General features: G+C 39.7%; 1 protein-coding gene across 5 annotated transcripts in view; it reads right to left on the reverse strand.

Annotated features, from left to right (window-relative positions):
• Window positions 1-20,440, reverse strand: part of ATG4A (autophagy related 4A cysteine peptidase) — a 110,500-nt gene that overhangs the window by 68,422 nt on the left and 21,638 nt on the right. For 3 of the 5 annotated variants that reach the window (XM_056125756.1, XM_056125757.1, XM_056125755.1), the window contains exon 2: window positions 2,443-2,553. In XM_056125756.1, coding sequence (XP_055981731.1) covers window positions 2,443-2,553 — 111 coding nt within the window. Of the gene's footprint in view, window positions 1-2,442; window positions 2,554-20,440 lie in introns of those variants that run through there. The other 2 variants (XM_056125758.1, XM_056125759.1) reach the window with 2 other exon arrangements.

The raw sequence follows: 20,440 nt of genomic DNA on the forward strand, positions 1-20,440 counted from the left end.
GCACACAGATGATCCAGATTTGATCCCTGGCACCCACTGTGGTCTCCTGGTTGCTTTCAGGAGTGATCCCTGAGTTCAGAGTCAGGAATAATCCCTGAGCACTACTGGATGTGGCGCCAAAAGAAACGTAAGACTTCTTGAATCATACTCTGCCTGGCTCAGAACTCTGACTCTGAGCTTCAGTTTCCAAAATTGAAAAAAAAAAAAACAAGAAATAACAGTATCTATTTCTTAGAGTTGTGAGTATTCAACAACATACCACACAGAAAGTGCTTCATGGCATATAGTAAGTCTGTAATAAACATTAACTGGCATTAAATATCCCTCCTCTCAACTGTTCATACTCCTCTATACTTCCTTTGATGATCTCCATGCTTCCCAACTTGCCTTTATGCTAGAAAGGCTGATAGACATGAGGATTTAAAGAAATTTTTTGTTGTTTTTAGGGGTCATACCCAGGAGTGCTTAGAAATTACTCCTGGTTCTGCACTCAGGGATAACTCCTGGCAGTGCTCAGGGGACCACAGTGGTACCAGGGAGTGAACCCTTACAAGCAGGCTTCATGCAAGGCAAGAGTCCTACCCACTGTACTATCACTCAGATATGTGGATATTTTAATAATATCACTCAAAAAGTGTTTCCCAACTTAAAACTGAAATATGGGCATATTTGGAAACATGGGCATTCTTTTTTTCGTAAGATGCAGAACTAAAAGAAATTATCTCCAATTCCATCATTTAAAATTTTCTGGTGAAGGAGAATAGTATCCAGAAATAAAGTGATATACCTAAGTTAGGAGACTATGAAATATGCTCTAACTTCTAGCACAGCACCCTTACCACTGTCCAGGATCCTCCAATCAGATGATGAAGACTCAAGAGAAGCTAGAAAATTCTGGAACTTCTCCTGTCTTTTGATCAGCTTATTCCATCCCCACCCTCTCCTAAGGCCTCTGAAGAATATGGTTCTTCCAAGATTCAGAGTTGCTTCCAAAATTAAGAGCTGCTTAACTCTGAGTTCATGCTTTATCTGCATGCTGGGTTATTAGCTCTTGTAGGTTATAAAGTCTTTCCCAACCTATAGGAATTAAGGGTAAGGAAGGATAAACTCAAGCCTCCTTTCAATTAGTCTAAAGTGGCTAAAAAGTCTCTATAAAATCAGAATAAATTGAGACAGTGCTACAGTCGGCAAAATATCTAAAGCTACCCGACTTCTCGGTGTCTCCTATCAGTCTAACAGCCAGGTGTAGCTTAGATGATCCCTGGGTGGCAGCTTTTTAAATCTGAACAGAAAACAATGTGAGCGGAGGGGTTGGAGAGGTGGCTCAAAGGACTGGAGCACGTACTTTGCATGCGGAGGACCCAAGTTGAATCCCAATACTACATGGTTCCCTGCACACAAGGGATGTGGCCCTGGTGGCCCCTGAGCACTGCTTAGGATCCTATAAAATGGTAGAAAGGGTGAAATTTAGCCCCCATCACCAAAGATTATAGATACTGAGTAATGATGCCAGGACTGGGTGCGTGGTTTTTGAAGCACAAGGATTATAGAGTTCAGTGGCCCTCCTTTAAAGAAAAAAAAACATGCTATTTTCCAATAATAAAAACAACTATGACAGAATGAAAATATTATTTGGGTCTCTATAGCTTTTTCCAATGCTGGTGCAGCCAAGGAGCCTGAAGCATAAACTATTAGTTAAAAAATTTTTTTGTTTTTATTTTTTTGCTTTTTGGGTAACACCCAGCAATGCACAGGGGTTATTCCTGGCTCATGTACTCAAGAATTACTCCTGACAGTGCTCAGGGAACCATATGGGATGCTGAGAATCTAACCTGGGTCGCCCGCTTGCACAGCAAACGCCCTACCCGCTGTGCTCTCGCTCTAGCCCCTAAACTATTATTTTTAATTTATCATAGTTTTAATTCATTATAGTTGATTTACATAGTTACAATAGTATTACTAATTATGGTTTTGTTCACTTGTCTCATTTTTGGTTTTGGGGCCACAGCTGACAGTGATAAGGGCTTCCTCTTGGCACTGTGCTCAGGGTTTACTCCTGAAGGTGTTCAGGAGATTCTATGAGTTCTAGAGATTGAACCATTGTACCAGTACTGGCCATATGCAAGCCAATGGCCTTATCCACTAGACTACTTCTCTGGACACAACATTTATGATTTTTGTATACAAAGTTACCACACCTCACCACCATAAGTGCCCAGGATACTCTACCAATGTTTCATTGTTCTGATAGATAGCCTCTTCCTTCCCCACCAACCCCTCCCCTCCTGAAGTGTAAACACTTTTTGCTAAAGACAAACTTGCTGAATTAACAAGTGTGAGAATAAAGCTCTGCCAAACTCAAGGAAGAAAAAAAAGCAAGTGTCCTAACTGCAGACAACCCTTTCATTTGGGTTCTTATAGGCAAATGCTATCAAGCCTTACCTGTTTTAAGGAGATGCTGTTTCCCCAAGATCCATACCAGCTCATCTGTATCTGGAAATTCTTCTAGGTAGTCAGCAAAAATAGTAATCTGGTTTTCACACTTGGATAAAACTGAGAAAATAAAAAGGGAAGAAACAGGTGAAATTTAATAGAGAGGACAGGCTTCTGTGTTATTTATAATTTCCTTTGTCCTAAAGCAGAAAAGGTCATCTGCTCAAATCTAAAGGAAGCACATCCTTCTCCCAGAGGAAAGAAGACATTCAAAAGGCCTCAAAATCCTTCATTGGTGGTGGTGGTGGTGGTGGGGGGGGGGGGGGGGTCACCCTGATCGCCTGGTTTAACCTTCACTTTCTCATGGTTCTATTTGACATCAATCCCTGAATAATTATTTGGCCACTTATTTCAAAACACTTTTTCTTTTGAGTGCTTCTTTATGAAATAGGGACACTTATCTAGATTCTCCTACCATGAGTATATCAAGGTGATACAATACCTGCATGTCCCACCTCTTCCCATGTCACAAGGAATATTGTGAGGTTTCTAGCAGTCAGTGGCTGGGAAGAGCTGTGACAAGCCCAAAAGAACAGGGATCAAATCGAAGATTTCACACGTTCAATGTGTTTTACCACTGAGTTACATCTCTGGCTCAGGGATGAAAAGTTATAATGGTACTTTTATTTTCCATTTTATTCAAATATGACCAGCACAAAGAAGGATCTTGAAGCTGATGATAAATATTAACTGCTCATGGTATTCACAAATGACTATGGCTACCTTAGCTAAAGCAACAGAGTAAAACATAATCTCCTAGGTTCACACGCTACATTCTCAGAAGTTCTGAACGTGAATGTAGGACTGGAGATGTTGCTCAGCATAGAGTATATGTTCAGTCCCAGCACAGTGGGTGTTGGGGCAAAATGAATTCAAATAGACTTTTGTAGAATCTGCCACAGAGACAGGCTAGGGTGTGGTAGGAGGGAACTGGGTACACTGGTGGTGTGTAATGTACACTGATGAAGAATTGAGTATTGATTGGAACATTGTATGACCAAAATCCAATCATAAACAACTTTAACTTTGTCATGGTTATTCAACAAAAAATAAAAAGTTATTTTGAATTGACATTTTGTACCACCCTGGGGAAAGGATCTGTCTGCTAAAAGAGTCAAAAACCAACTGTTGAAGGGGTCTTTTTTTGTGAAACAATTAGATTTTAATTCTTTTTATTTTTTATTTATTTATTTTAATTTTTTGAATCACCATGAGATAGTTACAAGCTTTTATGTTTGGGTTACAATCACAAAAGGGGTCTTATCTCAAAACTACTCTTTAATTTTCCATGAGAAATAAGACGATAGTTAAAAAGGAGGAAAAAATCTAAGTTGGTCCACCCCAGGAAGACTATTTTTAACCTATAACCAGAAAAAGGCAAGTAGATCATATATTTCAGTTTGTGTGTATTGTTCTAATGAGAAACCATAAGTCCAGTTCAAAGCTGTACAGCCCCTATAGGGAAAGGAGTTCAGAGCATAGGAACCCTTTGTTATAGCTCAATGGACTCACCCAAAGCGGTATCTAAGAGGCCCATGGGAATAGTTTCTTGTGCAAATGGCACTGTGGGATGTATTTAACTCCTCAAAGGAACAAAATGCCTTCTAGGCTTTGTTTTCTAAGGTAGGAGTATGCTTTTCCACAAGCACACATTTTTAAATAATAAATGAGTTCTATCTAATCATACAAACAAGTTCACCTGCTCAAAACATTTGGCTGAAGGTTGAAGCCATAGTTTATACTTTGGACAATTTGTACAAATTAGAGGTATAATCTGTTTGAACTTATAATTTTAGAAACACAGCTATCCAGGGATATTTCCACTCTTAAAACATTACAGAAGCCCAATCTTTTAAAAAAAATTTTTTTTTTAATTTATTTATTGAATCACTGTGGGAAAGGTTACAAAGCTTTCAGGTTTAGGTCTCAGTCATGCAAATATCAAACACATTTCCCTTTACCAATACTTATTTTTTACCATGAAGAACCCCAATAAAACCCCACCCCCCACCCCTCCCAGTCCCTGTGAGGCAGATGAATTCTAGTTAACACAGAAGCCCAATCTTTCAGGGATTTAAGTGGCCTTTCTCCTCAAGATGTTTTAATCATTAATATTATAATTTTGGCAATACCTCAAACATAAAGCTAGACATAAGACAGTCATTTCATTCCCCAGTGAAAACTCATCAAGGACTATGTGCGTCTTAGCCTTCCTGCCACTAGCCTAAGTCCCTGGCCCATACCTAGTAAATGCCTGGCTAAAAAGACCCCCAGGTCAGGTCAGTCCCAGGAAGTGGTAGAGAGGTAACATAAATTACACTGTGTACCTTCCTACTCTACTTTCTACCCCTAAGAAGCAAGAAAAAATGGTTAAAATGAGTGCCCTGTGTAACCTAAAACAGAGAAAAATCCCCAGTAGGTGGGGAAAAGGCAACCTTCCTGGCATTGTCCTGGTAGTGGTGAGAAAGGGTGGCACTGAACAAGTGTGCAACATGTATGCATATAAACCTTGGGACTTTTTTTAGAACTGGCCAGAAAAGAAATCATTTCTCTGTTGCCAACCCGGAGTCAGTGAGTCACTGCCCAGACATGCAGTCAAATTAGTACTGCCTCTTAAAGTCTGTGAGAATCACGCTGCTTCAGTTTGGGTGGCTCAGACCAAAATGGCAGTCAAAGAATTTTTCTCTCGCTCTTCAGCCCCTCCCAGGCCAACAAAGAAGGCTATTATAGTCTCTCTTCTTCCTAATTTTCCTCTTAGAAGACTGACTCATAGAATGCAGTGCATCAAGCCACAGCCAGTCCTGAACGGCAGCTACGTGAAACACATGAAAGCCAGAGCAGTAGATAAGATTAAAAGAAGCAAAGAGCACATCATACACAAAGGAGTCTGGAGAAGAAAGGGGGTAGGTGTTCTCTAAGGAGAAGTCAGAGATGAAGACATCGTTGAAAAGTAGAAGTGCAAACATTTTGTTACATTTTGTTTGTTTTCGAGGGCCATACCTGCCGGTGCTGTGGGACTATCCCCATCTCAGTGCTGGAAGGTTGCTTCAGAAAGTTATTTTTTTAAGCCAGTGAGTTACCTCCTGGGCTCCTCTAAGAGTATCTTATTTTATTCCGTAGCTTTTCCCTTTAAGCTTTTTGGATACTGATGGCATCAGACAGCTGAAAAATTAATCAATTGTTTCTAATATTTGTTGATTTTTTTAAGCTCTCGGGGATTTTCTGCATGTATGGCCAGAGATTGAACTCAGGGTTCCTGCATGCAAAACATGAGCTCCAGTCCACTGAGCTACTTCTCCTATCATAAAAACAAACTTTAGAAAAAATATTTTATTTATTTTTGCTTTTTGGGTCACACCCGGTGATGCACAGGGCTTACTCCTGGCTCTGCATTCAGGAATCACCCCGGTGGTGCTCAGGAAACCATATTGGATGCTGGGAATCGAACCCGGGTTGGCTGCATGCAAGGCAAATGCCCTACCCACTGAGCTATTGCTCCAGCCCCGAAAAAAAAGTTTTTAATGAACTACTTGTATCACCTTTAATAATAAATAGGGGGTCAGAGTGATTGTACAGGAGTACAATTGTACAATTGTACAAAAGTACAACTGCACTTGTCTTGAACATAGCTGATATTATATGTGGTCCCCTAAGCACCACAAGGAGTGATCCCTGAGCACAGAGCCAGGAGTATGCCCTGAGCACTGCTGGGCATGGCCTCAAATGGCCAAAGTTTGAAAAAAATAACAAAAAATTACTAGAAAATTTAAACTTTATAAGTCAGAGGGAGAAAGACAACTATCAGGTGATTTCACTCATTTGTGGGATCCACAATGGAGACATTACTGGGCCTGCTCGAGCAAATTGATGAACAACGGGAGGACAGTGACAGTGACAGTGGGATACAGTGAAGTAAAGCATTGAAATAGCTGAAACCAATGAGAATAAATCACAGACTCAGATTTGCAGACTTACAGCTATCAGTGTGGGAAAAAAGTTTCAAAGTGAATAGGTTGCTCAATGGACTGTGATGGAGGAATCTGGCACTTTGGGAGTGACAGTGCTGTGTAACTCTGCCTTTAAAGTACATATTTGTAAACTAATTTTACCCAGCTAAAAATAAAAATGAATAAAAGCGAAACTTAATGACACAAAAAGAGCAAGCAAGACACAGGTCTTGTGGAATTCCCTGCGTCTTGGGCCTGCACCCTGTTTCATTTTACTTTAGTAATAATAATAATTGTGCTGAAATGTCAGGGTAGCTCAGTGTCCAAATGAATTAAGATTTCTGGAACCAAAAAGCTCCTAGTCGTGGCCAAGAAGGCTCTGTAATAAACATTGAGGTTTTCAACACTCAACTAGGCATTTGCTGGGTCTACCCTGACCTTTCCTTTCTGCTTATGAAGAGCTCAAAAGTAGACTGAGACCTCGGAAAACTGTTCAGGTTTTGCCTGAGCAGGGTACAGCTATGTGAATGCCCTTATCATCCCAGGTATAGGCCTAAACTTTCCAAAGCATTTATGCATATATTTTCTCCCTCTTCCTGACCCTTTAGGGCTGGAGCGATAGCACAGCAGGTAGGGCGTTTTCCTTGTATGCGGCCGACCCAGCCGACGCAAGTTCGATTCTTCCGCCCCTCTTGGAGCCCAGCAAGCTACCGAGAGTATCTCACCTGCATGGGAAAGCCTGGCAAGCTACCCGTGACATATTCGATATGCCAAACACAGTAACAGCAAGTCTCACAATGTTACTGGGCCCACTCGAGCAAATCAATGAGCAACAGGAGGGCAGTGCTACAGTGCCTTACCCTTCAATGCAATGAACAGGGGTTGTGATACTTGGTGTGGTCTCATATTTTAGTGGTGTAGCTTGTACACATGCCAGGGTCACACTTAGTTGTGGCACTCATGTTCAGCATATTCTAACTATAGTATTTGCTGGCACATACTGTGGAGCTCATATACATGATCACCAGGGGGTCACACTCCTAATGATAGTGCCTGTACATCCTTAGCTGTTGTGCTTCCTGTGGATCACACACTTTAATTGCAGGGCTCAATTATATTTAGTTGTGAGTTAGAGCCCCCAAATTCTGTTGAGGTGCCAAAGTTCCCAGAAATCAGAGCTGCAAGAAAACATCATTAGTACAGGTGGGTGGCGCCTGGGATTTAACTCATGATCTTATGCTTGCAAGACAAGCTTTAGCCAGTGAGTCCTCCCTCAGCTCACTGTATGAGCATCTTATTTTATTCCTTAGCTTTTCTTTTTAAGCTTTTTGGTTACTGATGGCCTCGGGCAGCTGCAAAATTAATCAATTGTTTCTAATATATCTTGTTTTTTAAAAGTCCTTGGAGAAAAATGTTCTGCATTTCTAGGACTGGACAAGCAGTTTTTCAAGTGACATCTTTTGGAGAACTACCAGATAAACTAAATAATGTCATTTTTCTGGAAACGAGGCACTATAGGAACTCCAGCCCTGTTCTGTTGGCTGTGAATCTGCTGACTCTCTGTGATTGCATGCTTTGGATTTGCAAGGCAACTGCAGAGCCGAGAGCAAGAGAAGTAGAGCAAGTGAAAATAACACAAAGCTGGTTGGTCTCTTACCAAAGTGCAGCTGTTGTTTCTAGAACAAATACTTAGATTGTTTCAAGACGTTGGTTAATTTCCAGATTTCAAAAAAAGAGTTGATTCTGATCCTCTGGGGCCAGTTTTCTCATTGCTGTTATAGATTGAATTTTCAGAGAACTTCATGTTGCCATTGTTTTGCTGATAAAAGGCCCTCCCGTTGATCATCGATTTGCTCGAGCGGGCCCAGTAACGTCTCCATTGGAGACTTTGTTGTTACTGTGTCTGGCATATCGAATACTCTCGGTAGCTTGCCAGGCTCTCCGAGGGGGCGGAGGAATCGAACTCGGGTCGGCCATGTTGGCTGCGTGCAAGGCGAACGCCCTACCGCTGTGCTATCGCGTGATGGCTAATGTTAATAAGAAGCTTTCCACTGACTGACACTATTCCTGTGTTATTTGGAAAATCACACAAAAATGAGAAAATCACTCTAAAGAACAAATCTGTTGAGAGGACTTAACAAAGGCACTAACAAGTCAAGGCTCACTCAGAGTTGAGGTGAAGCGTGGGTCCCACAAATATCAGATACATCCTAAAGTACATCAAGGTGCCAGGCTGATAAGAGGTTAAGGCACTTGCCTTGCATGCTGCCATCAGTTCAATCCCTAGCACCTCACACAGTCCCCCAAGCACCACCATGAACATAGAGTGAGGAGAAAGCCTGAAAACAACTGGGTGTCCCCCCCCCAAAAAAAAAGAACACCAAAAATAAAGTAGAATCAAATTATCAGAGAACCTCAGGGCCAAAATGTGCCTTAAGACAGTATCTTCTTTATATGCCTTTGATGCTAAATGCATGTCAAGACCTACTGGTCTTAGAGCAGCCTGCTCACGAATACATAGATCTTTCACATATGGTTAGGCTGCAGTCTCAAGGTAAAGGTAAAGGCCCTCCCGTTGATCATCGATTTCCTCGAGCGGGCCCAGTAACGTCTCCATTGGAGACTTTGTTGTTACTGTGTTTGGCATATTGAATACTCTTAGTAGCTTGCCGGGCTCTCCGAGAGGGGCAGAGGAATCGAACTCGGGTCGGCCATGTTGGCCGCTTGTAAGGCGAACGCCCTACCGCTGGCCGGAGTGATAGAATGGTGGGGAGGCGCTTGCCTTACAAGTGGCTGTTCCCAGGTTCGGTCCCCGCTACCACGTACTTCAAGTGAGCAGTCTCAAATATATCAGAAAACATTTACTATGGGCCAGAGAGATAGATTTTAGGTGTGAGACACTTACAAGCTCTGATCTAATCCCCAGCACCAGGTCTGGTCCCCTAAGCACTGTCAGGAGTGATCACTGAGCACAGAGCCAAGACTAAGGTCTGAGCATCACCAGGCATGACCCAAAACCCAAAAATATAAAAGGAAAAGAAAACATCCACAAAAGACAGTTATGGTAAAAGGTGAGTGTTCATGCACAATTTCATAAACCTCTCGCTGAAGATAAAATATCAGTGAGATGTAACCTTCGTTCTCCAAAAGCTTTTAAATAACAAGAGTAAATACATAAGAAAGGAAAGTGATATGAAAATAACAAATAGTTAATAACAATTGGTGGTGAACTGATCTTCCAGAATCTTGAAGAGATGGCATCAGAACTAAGCCATAATGAAAATAGGGGAGAAGAGGAAAGGAAGTTCCTGATGAGGGGGGAGAGTAATAAAGAGCAATAAAAGTTCTGAGGTGATTAAACAGTGGCAAGAAAAAAATGGTAGCTGTGGGGATAAAATAAGCTTAGTCTATCTAGGATATGTTAGACTCATGAGTTTGGCTGACAAGGGGAGGGAGGTTTTTAAAAAAATGAAAAAGAAAAAAGAAAAAAGAAAAAATAATAAAATAAAAAGAAATGACCAAAAAAAAAGTCAAAACAGACTGGGATATAATACAGTCATTAAGGCACTCGCGTAGTATGCACCCTATCTGGTTCACTCTCTGGCACCATATCATCACCCAAGCATCACAAAGGTGAAGCCCTAGAATCCCACCCCAGTATCACTGAGCACAGCCCTGAGTGCCCCGGGGCACTGCCAGGGTGGTGTGAGTAATCTCCTGAACAGTAGGTCCTCTGCATCCTCAGCTCCTTGCACTTAACCACCAGCCCAGCTGACTGAGAATCACTACTGGGGGTCCCTGGTGCCCCTGAGCCCCACTTGTGAGATACCCTCCAATAAATGTTTAGAGGAAGTCCACCTGTTTGGGAGCTGTAAAGAGGGGAAGGTAGATGGCAGATTCACAAACAGAGCTTAGGAAGGAAGGAGAGAGATCCAGATGTATAAAGTTCAAGACTACACTCTGCCTTTATCCATGCCTTGGTCCTCCTATTATTTATGAATAGGCCCTCCTCACCCTCCTCATCTTCATTCTAGTCCTCCCAGTGTACTGTTTCTGACAAGTTTATAGCTACTAAGAACTAAGAAAACAGAAGTGGAATACAATTCTTAGCATTTTCAAGAGGATGTTTTCATGTTCAAAACAACAAAATCTCTGGAATTTATTTAATAAGTCCTCTTAGCAATGTAGTGTTGACAATGCAAAAGGCATGAATGATTTCTCTCAGATCAATATAAACTCTGATACCCTCATAGGACACTGTAATTTTTGTACTTATACTAGTGAATTTTGACCAAAAGGTTATCACTAAGGTACGTTTTGTGACTTTATGAGATTCTACTAACTTACTAGTGCCAGTGGTGGAGGAACACAGAATACTGCATCAGACAACTTTCAAGGCAAGGCAACAAAGGAATAGCCAGTCTCATTGGTAAGCAACCGTTAAATGGTAAGACCCTTTGTAATCTCAAATGCTCTTTATTCATTCTGTTTGCTTTGTTTTGTTTTGAAGCCATATCCGGCAGTGCTCAGGGCTTAATTCCTGACTCTGCCTCAAGAAATCATTCCTCGTGAGTATTGGGGTACCATATGGGATACCAGGAATTGAATCCAGGCTAGTGGCATGCAAAGCAAGCACTCTACCCACTGTACTGCCGCTCTGGCCCTGTCAGTCTTTTTTTAATATGTTTTCTTTGCAGCAGTATTACAAAACAAATTTCTTAGAATAGTGCTTCTTAAACTTTTTCCACTGTTGACCACGTTTTGTCCAAGAAATTTTATGTGCCCTAGGGTATATAAAATATCAACATACAAATTAAATATTTATTGGTAATAAATCACAAATATATTTTAAAGCAATTTTTGTGACCACTACATTCAGTTAAACAACTCCGTATGTGGTCACCACCAACAGTTGAAGAGGACAGGGTTTTGAGAACTCAGTGAATTCATTCCACCAACAATGGTTGCAAATGTATTGCAAAATTGGATTCTTTCTGGCTTTCCTTGAAAGTGAAGTTTTTGAGGAGCCTATTGCTTTTCAAATAAATTGTGTTGCTTTCACTATAAAATCAAATTGTTGTTGGCTCCCTGCTGAGTGAAGTGCACTTGGAAATGTCCAAGAGGAAATGAGATTCCATGCAAAAACTGATTAGCAGTGCACCTGCACATAGACTACTGCCTGGCTAAATTGCTGCATCTTTATTCATTTGATAAGGAGACTACTATTTTTAAAAAATAAATGATGTTGTGTTCTTATAAAGGTTGTTTTTTTGTGGCTAAAGCATATAAGGAGACAGGAGCGCACTAAATGGATGGACAAAAATTACTTGGTCTGCTTCATAATTAAAGATTGAAGGCAGCTATTCGACAAAATAGGAAGAGAATAACCATGAAATTTTAAAACATATTTTGTAGTTGATCAGAATCAACCTGTTAGTGAAAAGTTTGTTTTAATTCCCTGGAATGGAGGAAGGTAGTTTCACATTCATGCCACAGTTAAGCCATGCAGGGGATCCAAAGTGGTTAAAATGAAGTTGTGTCAAATTATTTTCTTTTAAAACGAAAGAAAAACAATGGGTTTGTTTTGGGCACAGTGAAGGGGATGAACTGCTCCTTACCCCTATAAGAAATAGTTCTAGCCTTGGAACTGCTCCTTACCCCTATCCTTGGAACTCTAAAATCTGCCTTCCACTAACTGGCCTTGGAGAACCTGCTACGCCTTTCTAGGCCTAGTTCTCCCTCTGTAAAATGTGCTATGTGTTTTTTAAACTGCATATCATAAGTTGACTGTACAATCTATGTACTGGGTCATAATTGGCGCTAAAAATGATACTTAAGAGAACAGAAACTATTACTGTGTAGCACACATAATCAAGGTGATTATTATTTTATTTATAAACAGGAGAAGTTTATTGGGGTGTGTTCCCGGGAGGACCCTACTAACCTCTGGTGAGGTTGGGGTAGAGTCACCAATAAAGGTGGCTACTATTTCATGAAACTTTTTGTATATGTAAACTGGGTTGAAATTAAAAAACAATTTCTAATTATATGGTTTGATGAAAACATTTTGACAGACAACAGAACCAGACCTTCACTGTCCAATATAAGTAGCCACTAGAAACATGTAGCTGTTAAAATTAAAATTGATCAGAGCCAGAAAGATAGTATAAGGGCTAGTGTGCTTGTCTTGCATGCAGCTAACTCTAGGTCTGATCCCCGGAAATGCATATAGTCCTCTGAGCCCTCCCAGGAATGACCCCTGAGCACAGAGCCAAGAGTAAGCCCTGAGAATTTCTGAAGGTAACCAAAAATACCCCTCAAAGTGTTGAATTAGTTAAAACTATATACAACTGCAAACTTAAGTTACTCAGTTATACTGGGCACATTAAAATCCCTCTATGGACACATGGATATTAGCTATAATACTGGACAGTGTATTAACAAATCCATTATCACCAAAAATTCTACTGGGAAGTCCTATAGTAAGTATCTTTCCATAGATCTGTAGAAGGTAAGGGTAGGCTTGAGTTTTATGAAGGCTACTCTGAGGTTTTGAAAGAGAACATAGATTGGCCTGTTCCTTTCTTAAGTAATCGTCTATGTGAATATCTAAGTAAACAAGGCAACAATTATTCATTATGTTTTATACTTGATTCTGTAAAGAATAAAGAGCAAATATCCACTAAATGTTCAATGAAAAAACTAAAGTGTCATAAAAATTGGGACCGGAGCAATAGTACAGCAGTAAGGGCATATGTCTAGCACACGGCAGACCTGGGTTTGAGCCCTGGCATCCCATACAGTTCCCTAATCACTGCCAGGAGCAATTTCTGAGTTCAGGGCGAAGAGTAACCCTTGAGCATCACCAGGTGTGGCACACCCTGCCCCCAAATAGTCATAAAAATAACAAACTAGTTAAAGATGTGATCTTTATATAAATCAGTTTATCATAAAAAATAATGGACAAGTACTATAATACTTAGAGCTGCCAAGTGTTTTAAAAAATTCAGAAAAGGAGGAACTCAGTCAGCAGTATAATCATCAGGAAATATATTTTAAAAATATATTTTAATTGGTCCTTAAACTATTTCTTTTGTAGTTGGAAGAGCAAAATTAAGAGCGAGAGAATTTCCAGATAAAAATAATGTGTGTGAATGGGTGTGTGTCTAAGAGTTAGATGATAAGGAACGTTGAAAAAAGATTATTAGAGGGGTTACTTGGAATTAAATTTTAGAGGATAGTACAGTCAGAGTGCTTTCACATTAATCTAGAAAGAAAATCCTTAGTGGAGCAAGTCAATGGACATTACTTCTATTTCAGAGTTGAAAGAGCTGAATTACAGGTGATATAACTTGCACAGAGTTGGACAGTGATCATTAGCATCATAAACAGGATCCAATCTGTACTAATCTTCCTCTCCATTCAGTTTTCTTCCCATTGTACCTTGCTCTTATAATACAAGCTAGATTTGAAAGACTAAAAACAGGGAGACAAAAGATATAGTTGTAATAATCCAAGCATGAAGTGTCGAAGACCTAGTCTACAGTGGCAAGAAACCAGATGCCCTAGTTATATAAAATGCAATAAAACAATCCGACAACGTAGCACCACTGTTTATAGGGGAGAGTAAGAGCAGACAGTCTGAGTTTAGAACATTATAGTTATTTTAAACTGGAAGTGATCTAAACTACCCCAAAGGAATAAATATTAAGAACACAATTCATTTACTGTGCCCAGATTTTTCCAGACAGCTGAAGGCAATGTTTTGGACACAGTTTCTAAGCAAACAACACTTTCTATGTCTATGCATTTTTATGAGCCATTTCTTCCTTGGTAGTGTTTCTTTCCTACGTCAATTTCAATTTTCATTTCTCAGAAAAATTTGATCATATGATCTTTTACCTCATCTACATTTCCAGTGAGAAAAAAAAAAACTGGCACCAAAAAGTCAATGAACTATAGGTCTTAGAGTGTTTCAACATTATTTGCTAAAACAAACTATTTGCTAAATGCACTATGAGCTTAGTGATTAGTTAACCATTATTTACTAGTAGGATATGCCATTGCCAGACTTTTTTTGGTGGGGGAGGGTCTCTTAAGCAGTACTCAGGCACAGGACCATTCCTAGCAATATTCAAGCAACTGATTGGAAGATTCAATGCTGTACTAAAGGACAAGGTACTGATCACAAGTGGTACTAAAGGCCTACAGGGCTACCTACCAGTGCTCATGTCTATATGTTAAGATACTTAGAGGCCATGTGGTGAAGAGATCAAACTGGGGTCCCATGCATGTGAAGCATATACTATACCACGACCCCTGTGCTATCTCCTCGTGGTAATCTAAAAGGATCTCTCTGACAATGTCACAATACTTATCAAAAAATTCTAAGGGCCTCCAAGACTGCTCCAACTAAGAAGAATCAAATATAAACTCATCACCCTGGTATTGAAGACCATCCCCAATTTGACCACTTCCTACATTTCAACATTTCTAGTTGTTCCCAAATATGCAACACTCCTTCATGAGATCTACATATTTTGGGCCAGAATGTACCACACAATACCTTATAGACTATTCATTCTTGTCCTATTTGCACATAAGTCCTACCTCAAATGCAACTTCCTATATAATAAACCTTTAGTCCTTATTTTTTCCACAAGAATTGTTTTCCTTCTTTTAAATGTTTCTAGTCCTATATTTATAGTCTGTTTATGGCACAGTGTATTTTGTAATTTAGATTATTGTTATTTTCAGGAATGGCATCTCTCTGTTATTAGAATGAACAACTGTCTTAACCCACGCAGTGTTCATTCTTATATCCTGTAAAACTTTGATCATAGCTTGATTCAATAAGACATCCCTAAGGCTCATCAAATGTTTATTAATGTGAACACTGAAAAAATTCTATAATCTTGTATATGTTCCTCCAGACATCAATGTAACAATCTTTTGCTGGGTGCCAAACTACGTGATCAGCACACTGGCAGGTTCTGGGGATATCACCATATCTTAAACAATGTTGAGTTAATGGGAAGAGACAAGGAAAGTTTGTTTTGGTATGATATGGCCAGTGTTTGCAGAGAAATTAAGAGAACACAGCTCAGATCTATAAATCAGTCTGGTACAAAGAAGACTTTGGAATGAGCTGATTGCAAAACTTAGCCTTAAAGAATATATAAGAGTTGCAAAACACAGGACCCAAAAGAAGAGAGAGAGAACAAGGGGGAATGCCCTGCCACAGAGGCAGGGTGGGATGGGGGGATAGGGGGTGGGAGGTATGCTGGGACCCGTGGTGGTGGAGGATGGGCGCTGGTGGAGGGATGGGTACTTGATCACTGTATAACAGAAACCCAAGCACAAAAATTTGTAAGTCTATAACTGTACCTCATGGGGTTTCACTAATAAAAAAATTTAAAAAAATTAAAAAAGAATATATAAGAGTTAAATTAACTGGGCAGAAGAAAGATGTTTCAGACAGAGAAGATTGTACCAAAACACTGAGGGTTAAGCAACAGTGGAATACAGACATCATGTATACAGACAGGCAAAGGTGAGGCTGGCGAAGCAGATAGGGCCAGCAAAAGATAGCCTTTGAAGCCTTGGTAAAGATTCTAGACTTAGTACAGGAACTGTGGAGCTCTGAGGAATTTCAAACATCCCCAGAAACAAGGCTGGGTCTTTTATTGCATTGAGTGTTGACTATACACCAAATCCTAGTAATTTCACATTCATTATCAAATTAAATTCTGCTAAGTATAAAAAAATCAGGTCTCTGTCAAGGAAAGGTTAAAATGTTTATGGCCTGAGGTTTATGGCTCTAAAAGTTTACGGCTTGAGCCATGCTCAGCAATACAGCACAAGGGGTGATATTCTGAGTCTTTTCCAAGAACAGTACTCTTCATTTGAAGCACTTTCCCAGTTTTCTCCTCTATCCACAATCTCACCCGCTTCCCAGACCACAGGAATTTTCCCCATATTCTTTCAACATCACACTTCATTATAAAATGTTGCCAGCAGACAAATGATGTTTAAAAATTTTTTACCTTCGATGTAATGCAAAAATATACTGCCAGTTAAGGTGTAGATAACATAAAATTATACATGTACCTTTATTCTCAAAACAAAAGATGTATTCTTAGTTCAAAAGCAAATGTCTGTAAAGTGAACTTGACTTTCCAATGTTATTTTATGAATATTTGACTAGCATTGCCTAAGGTTATTTTAACCAATACAATCACTTATTATTAGGTAACTGCAAATCAAAACACACTGAGCTAACATCTCACATTTGTGAGAATGGCATATACCAAAATGACTGGAAACAGTGTTGGTGGGGATGCAGTCAGTAAGGAAACCTCATTCACTGTTGGTAGGAATATCATCTGGTTCAATACCTATGAAAAATAGTATGAACATTTCTCAAAAAATAATAATAGAATCCCATTTCTTGGCAACCCCAACAACATACACCCACATACACACAGGTATTTGAAAAGAGATAAGCACACATGTTCATTGTAGTACAATTGCCCAGAAATAAAAAACACCCAAATATCTAACTGTAAATGAATTGATAAGGAAGTTGTGATATACAGACACAATAAAATGCAATGCAGTTTTAAGTAACAACAAAATCATGCACCTTATTGCAAGAGGGGCGGAACTGGAAGGTGTCATGTTAAGCAAAATAAATTGGAGGGAGAAGGACAAATGCCAGATTATCTCACAAATCTGTGGAATACAAAAAGTCAAAACAAGAGAATAGACAGTACTAACAATAACAAATTCTCTGAATTTGAATACAAAACCAATAAAGCAATTGCCAAAGAGCGGGTTAAGAAAAGGGAGTAAAAGAAGACCAAACACTTGTGCCAGAGAGAGAGAACCTCATTTAAGGTGCTTGACTTACACTCTTCTGATCAATTTTATCTCTGGGAGGTATCATTCCAAGATCCATCAGGAGTGATTTTCTGACTGCAGAATTAGGAGTAAGCCAAGTGCACCACTGGGTGTGGCCAAAACCAATTAACAAACAAAAAACAGAAAAAAGAAAAGAAGACCTTCTGTTGCTGCTCTACCAACAAAGGTGAGGCTTGCCTCTGGCTGAAATCACAGGGATTATTCTGGAACAGGAGGCAGAGCCCCTCCCTACTGGGTGGGTCCCACAGCCTCCATAAATGACACCACAGCTCCTGAAGCTACATATCTACTCTACAAATTACATGCTGTTCACAGTTATTCTTCCTGTCATTCTGTGAGAAGAGACAGAGAAGACAGCAACCTCCGGCTTAATCCCTCAGCATCTTCCAGGTATATTAAATACAAAAACTCGTCCCCAGCACAGAAAGAATACCAGAGTACCAATGAAAACCCACAGAAGCCCAGGAAGTTCAGAGAGCAAAAAATAGTATCATCAAAGACATACACACCACCAGTAATTCCTCAGATAGTGTTTTCAGTGACACTATGATCAGGATGCTCAATGAGTTCAAAGAAACAATAGCAAAGTTAGTCAGCAAAGCACAAGAAAGTATGACAGTTATGGAGCTGGAACGATAGTACAGCAGGAAGGGCATTTGCCTTGCATGCAGCCAACCCAGGTTCGATCCCCAGCATCCCATATGGTCCTCCGAGCAGTGCCAGGAGTAGTTCCTGAGCGAGCCAGGAGTAACCCCTGAGCATCGTCAGGTGTGACCCCCAAAGCAAAAAAAAAAAAAGGCATGACAGTCAAAGTATATGGTAGGTGATATCAAAAAAAGTCAATAGAAGTTCTGAACATCAGAATAACTGAAACTGAGCAAAATATTGAGGCACTCCAAGATAAGGAGGAAACTTCTAGCAAACAGCAGAAGGTGGAAAATAGGCTGATAAAAAATGAACTGCAGGGGGCTGGAGCGATAGCATAGCGGGTAGGGCATTTGCCTTGCATGCAGTCGACCTGGGTTCGATTCCCAGCATCCCATTTGGTCCCCTGAGCACCACCAGGAGTGATTCCTGAGTGCAGAGCCAGGAGTAACCACTGAGCATAGCCAGGTGTGATCCAAAAAGCAAAAAAAAAAAAAAATGAACTGCATACTAGAGAACTATGGGATGAGTTCAAGAGGAAAATATGAGAGTCATCAGAGTCCCTGAAGAACAGAAAAATGAAATAGGATGAAGAAATAATAGTGAAAGGAATTATCATTAAGCACTGAGATCCAAAAGGCCTGAAGGGTCCCTGAGAAAACAGACCCAATTAGGAAAACTTCAAAACACATTATATTCAATATGACAAAATCCAAAGATCAAGACAGAATATTTAAAGCAGAAAGATCAAAAAAAGAATGTACATATAAAGGAAAGCCTATAAGATGTACAGCAGATCTATGAAATGATACTCTGTGAGCCAGAAGAACACAGAAGGATATAATACAAAAACTCATAAAAAATTAACATCTCACCAAAAATACTCTATCCAGATAGATTATCATTCAGATTTAAAAGAACTATACAGAGCTTCAGGGACAGACAACAGCTTAGAGAATTCATAGGCTTGCAACCCATTTTGCAAGGAACATTAAAAGAGTTACTTTAAAGGACAGAAGAAATGTCTGATTATGAGGAACTAAATATGGAACTCAATAATGTTACATATGGTTGTCCTCTGCTAGATTAAGAAAAGTCAAAAACATATAGCAATTAATCACACAAATTGATTTATCAATTTATTTTATGATAATTCTATTTGCCATTCCTTTAAGTAACATTGAATGAATTAATAGAAAATAAATTTGTTATATAGCTGTCAATGGAAGAGGCTGGTAGTGGGGGAACCTGGGAATATTAAGGGAAGGAAAGGTTGGTGGTGGGATTGGTGTTAGAACACTGCATGCCGGAAACAACTCTGCTATGAACAACTTTGTACATCTCAATGTCTCAATAAATATTCCTGAAAAATTAAGCCATTCATTAAATTAAAAAAAGAAAAGTTGATGTCAAGTTCTGGGAAGGATGCAGGCTGTTGGGAATGGTGTCACTGTCACTGTATCACTGTCCTCCCATTGTTCATCGATTTCTTTGTGCGGCCCCAGTAACATCTCCATTGTGAGACTTGTTGTTACTGTGTTTGGCATATTGAATACATCACGGTTAGCTTGCCAGGCTTTGCCGTGCAGGCGAGATACTCTCGGTAGCCTGCCGGGCTCTCCAAGAGGGGTGGAAGAATCGAACCTGGGTTGGCCAGGTTGGCCGTGTGCAAGGCAAACGCCCTACCTGCTGGGCTACTGCTCCAGGGAATGGTGTCATTTATTGCTAACAGGAGTGTAAATTGATACACTGGTTTTAGAAAGCACCTGTTTTATAAATAAATTAAGAAGATCTGTTGACTGCTGAAAGTTCTTCTTGGCATGAACTTCACAGAAAAATCATGTTCAAGTGCCCTATAATTCATATTCACAAATGCTGAAGGAAGCATTTCCACCTCCAATAAAAAAGAAATAATAAAAAAGAAAAGAAGACTAAACTAGGACAGACAAAGGGATAGTGGTGGAGGGTGTTTGGTGCTGGTGGAAGTGTAGTAATTTTATGTATGAATACCATAAACTTTAACATAACTATAACTACCTAACTTATTGTGAATAAAAGTAAATAATTTAAATTAAAATCCTGGTCCAGCTATATGTTATAAGTAAATAACTCAATTCAGGCTTTATGTGTATGTGTAATCTTAAAAAATTATTAAAATTAAAATCAGTGGTTATCAGAAGTAGCAGTGCAGGTAGTGGTACTGGGTAAAAGCCATCAAATAGTACAAAACACCAATTCACCAATTATGAAAACCAATCCCTGGGTGTAGCCCAACAGTCTAAAATAAATTATTATATAAGATAAATATATATAATTAGCTATAGTTAACAACATGGGCTGGAGCGATAGCACAGCGGATAGGGCGTTTGCTTTGCACACGGCCGACCTGTGTACAATTCCTCCATCCCTCTTGGAGAGGCTTGCAAGCTACC

The sequence above is a fragment of the Sorex fumeus genome, unplaced genomic scaffold (genome assembly GCF_029834395.1).
Source record: "Sorex fumeus unplaced genomic scaffold, SorFum_2.1 ptg000058l, whole genome shotgun sequence".
Lineage (NCBI taxonomy): Eukaryota > Metazoa > Chordata > Mammalia > Eulipotyphla > Soricidae > Sorex > Sorex fumeus.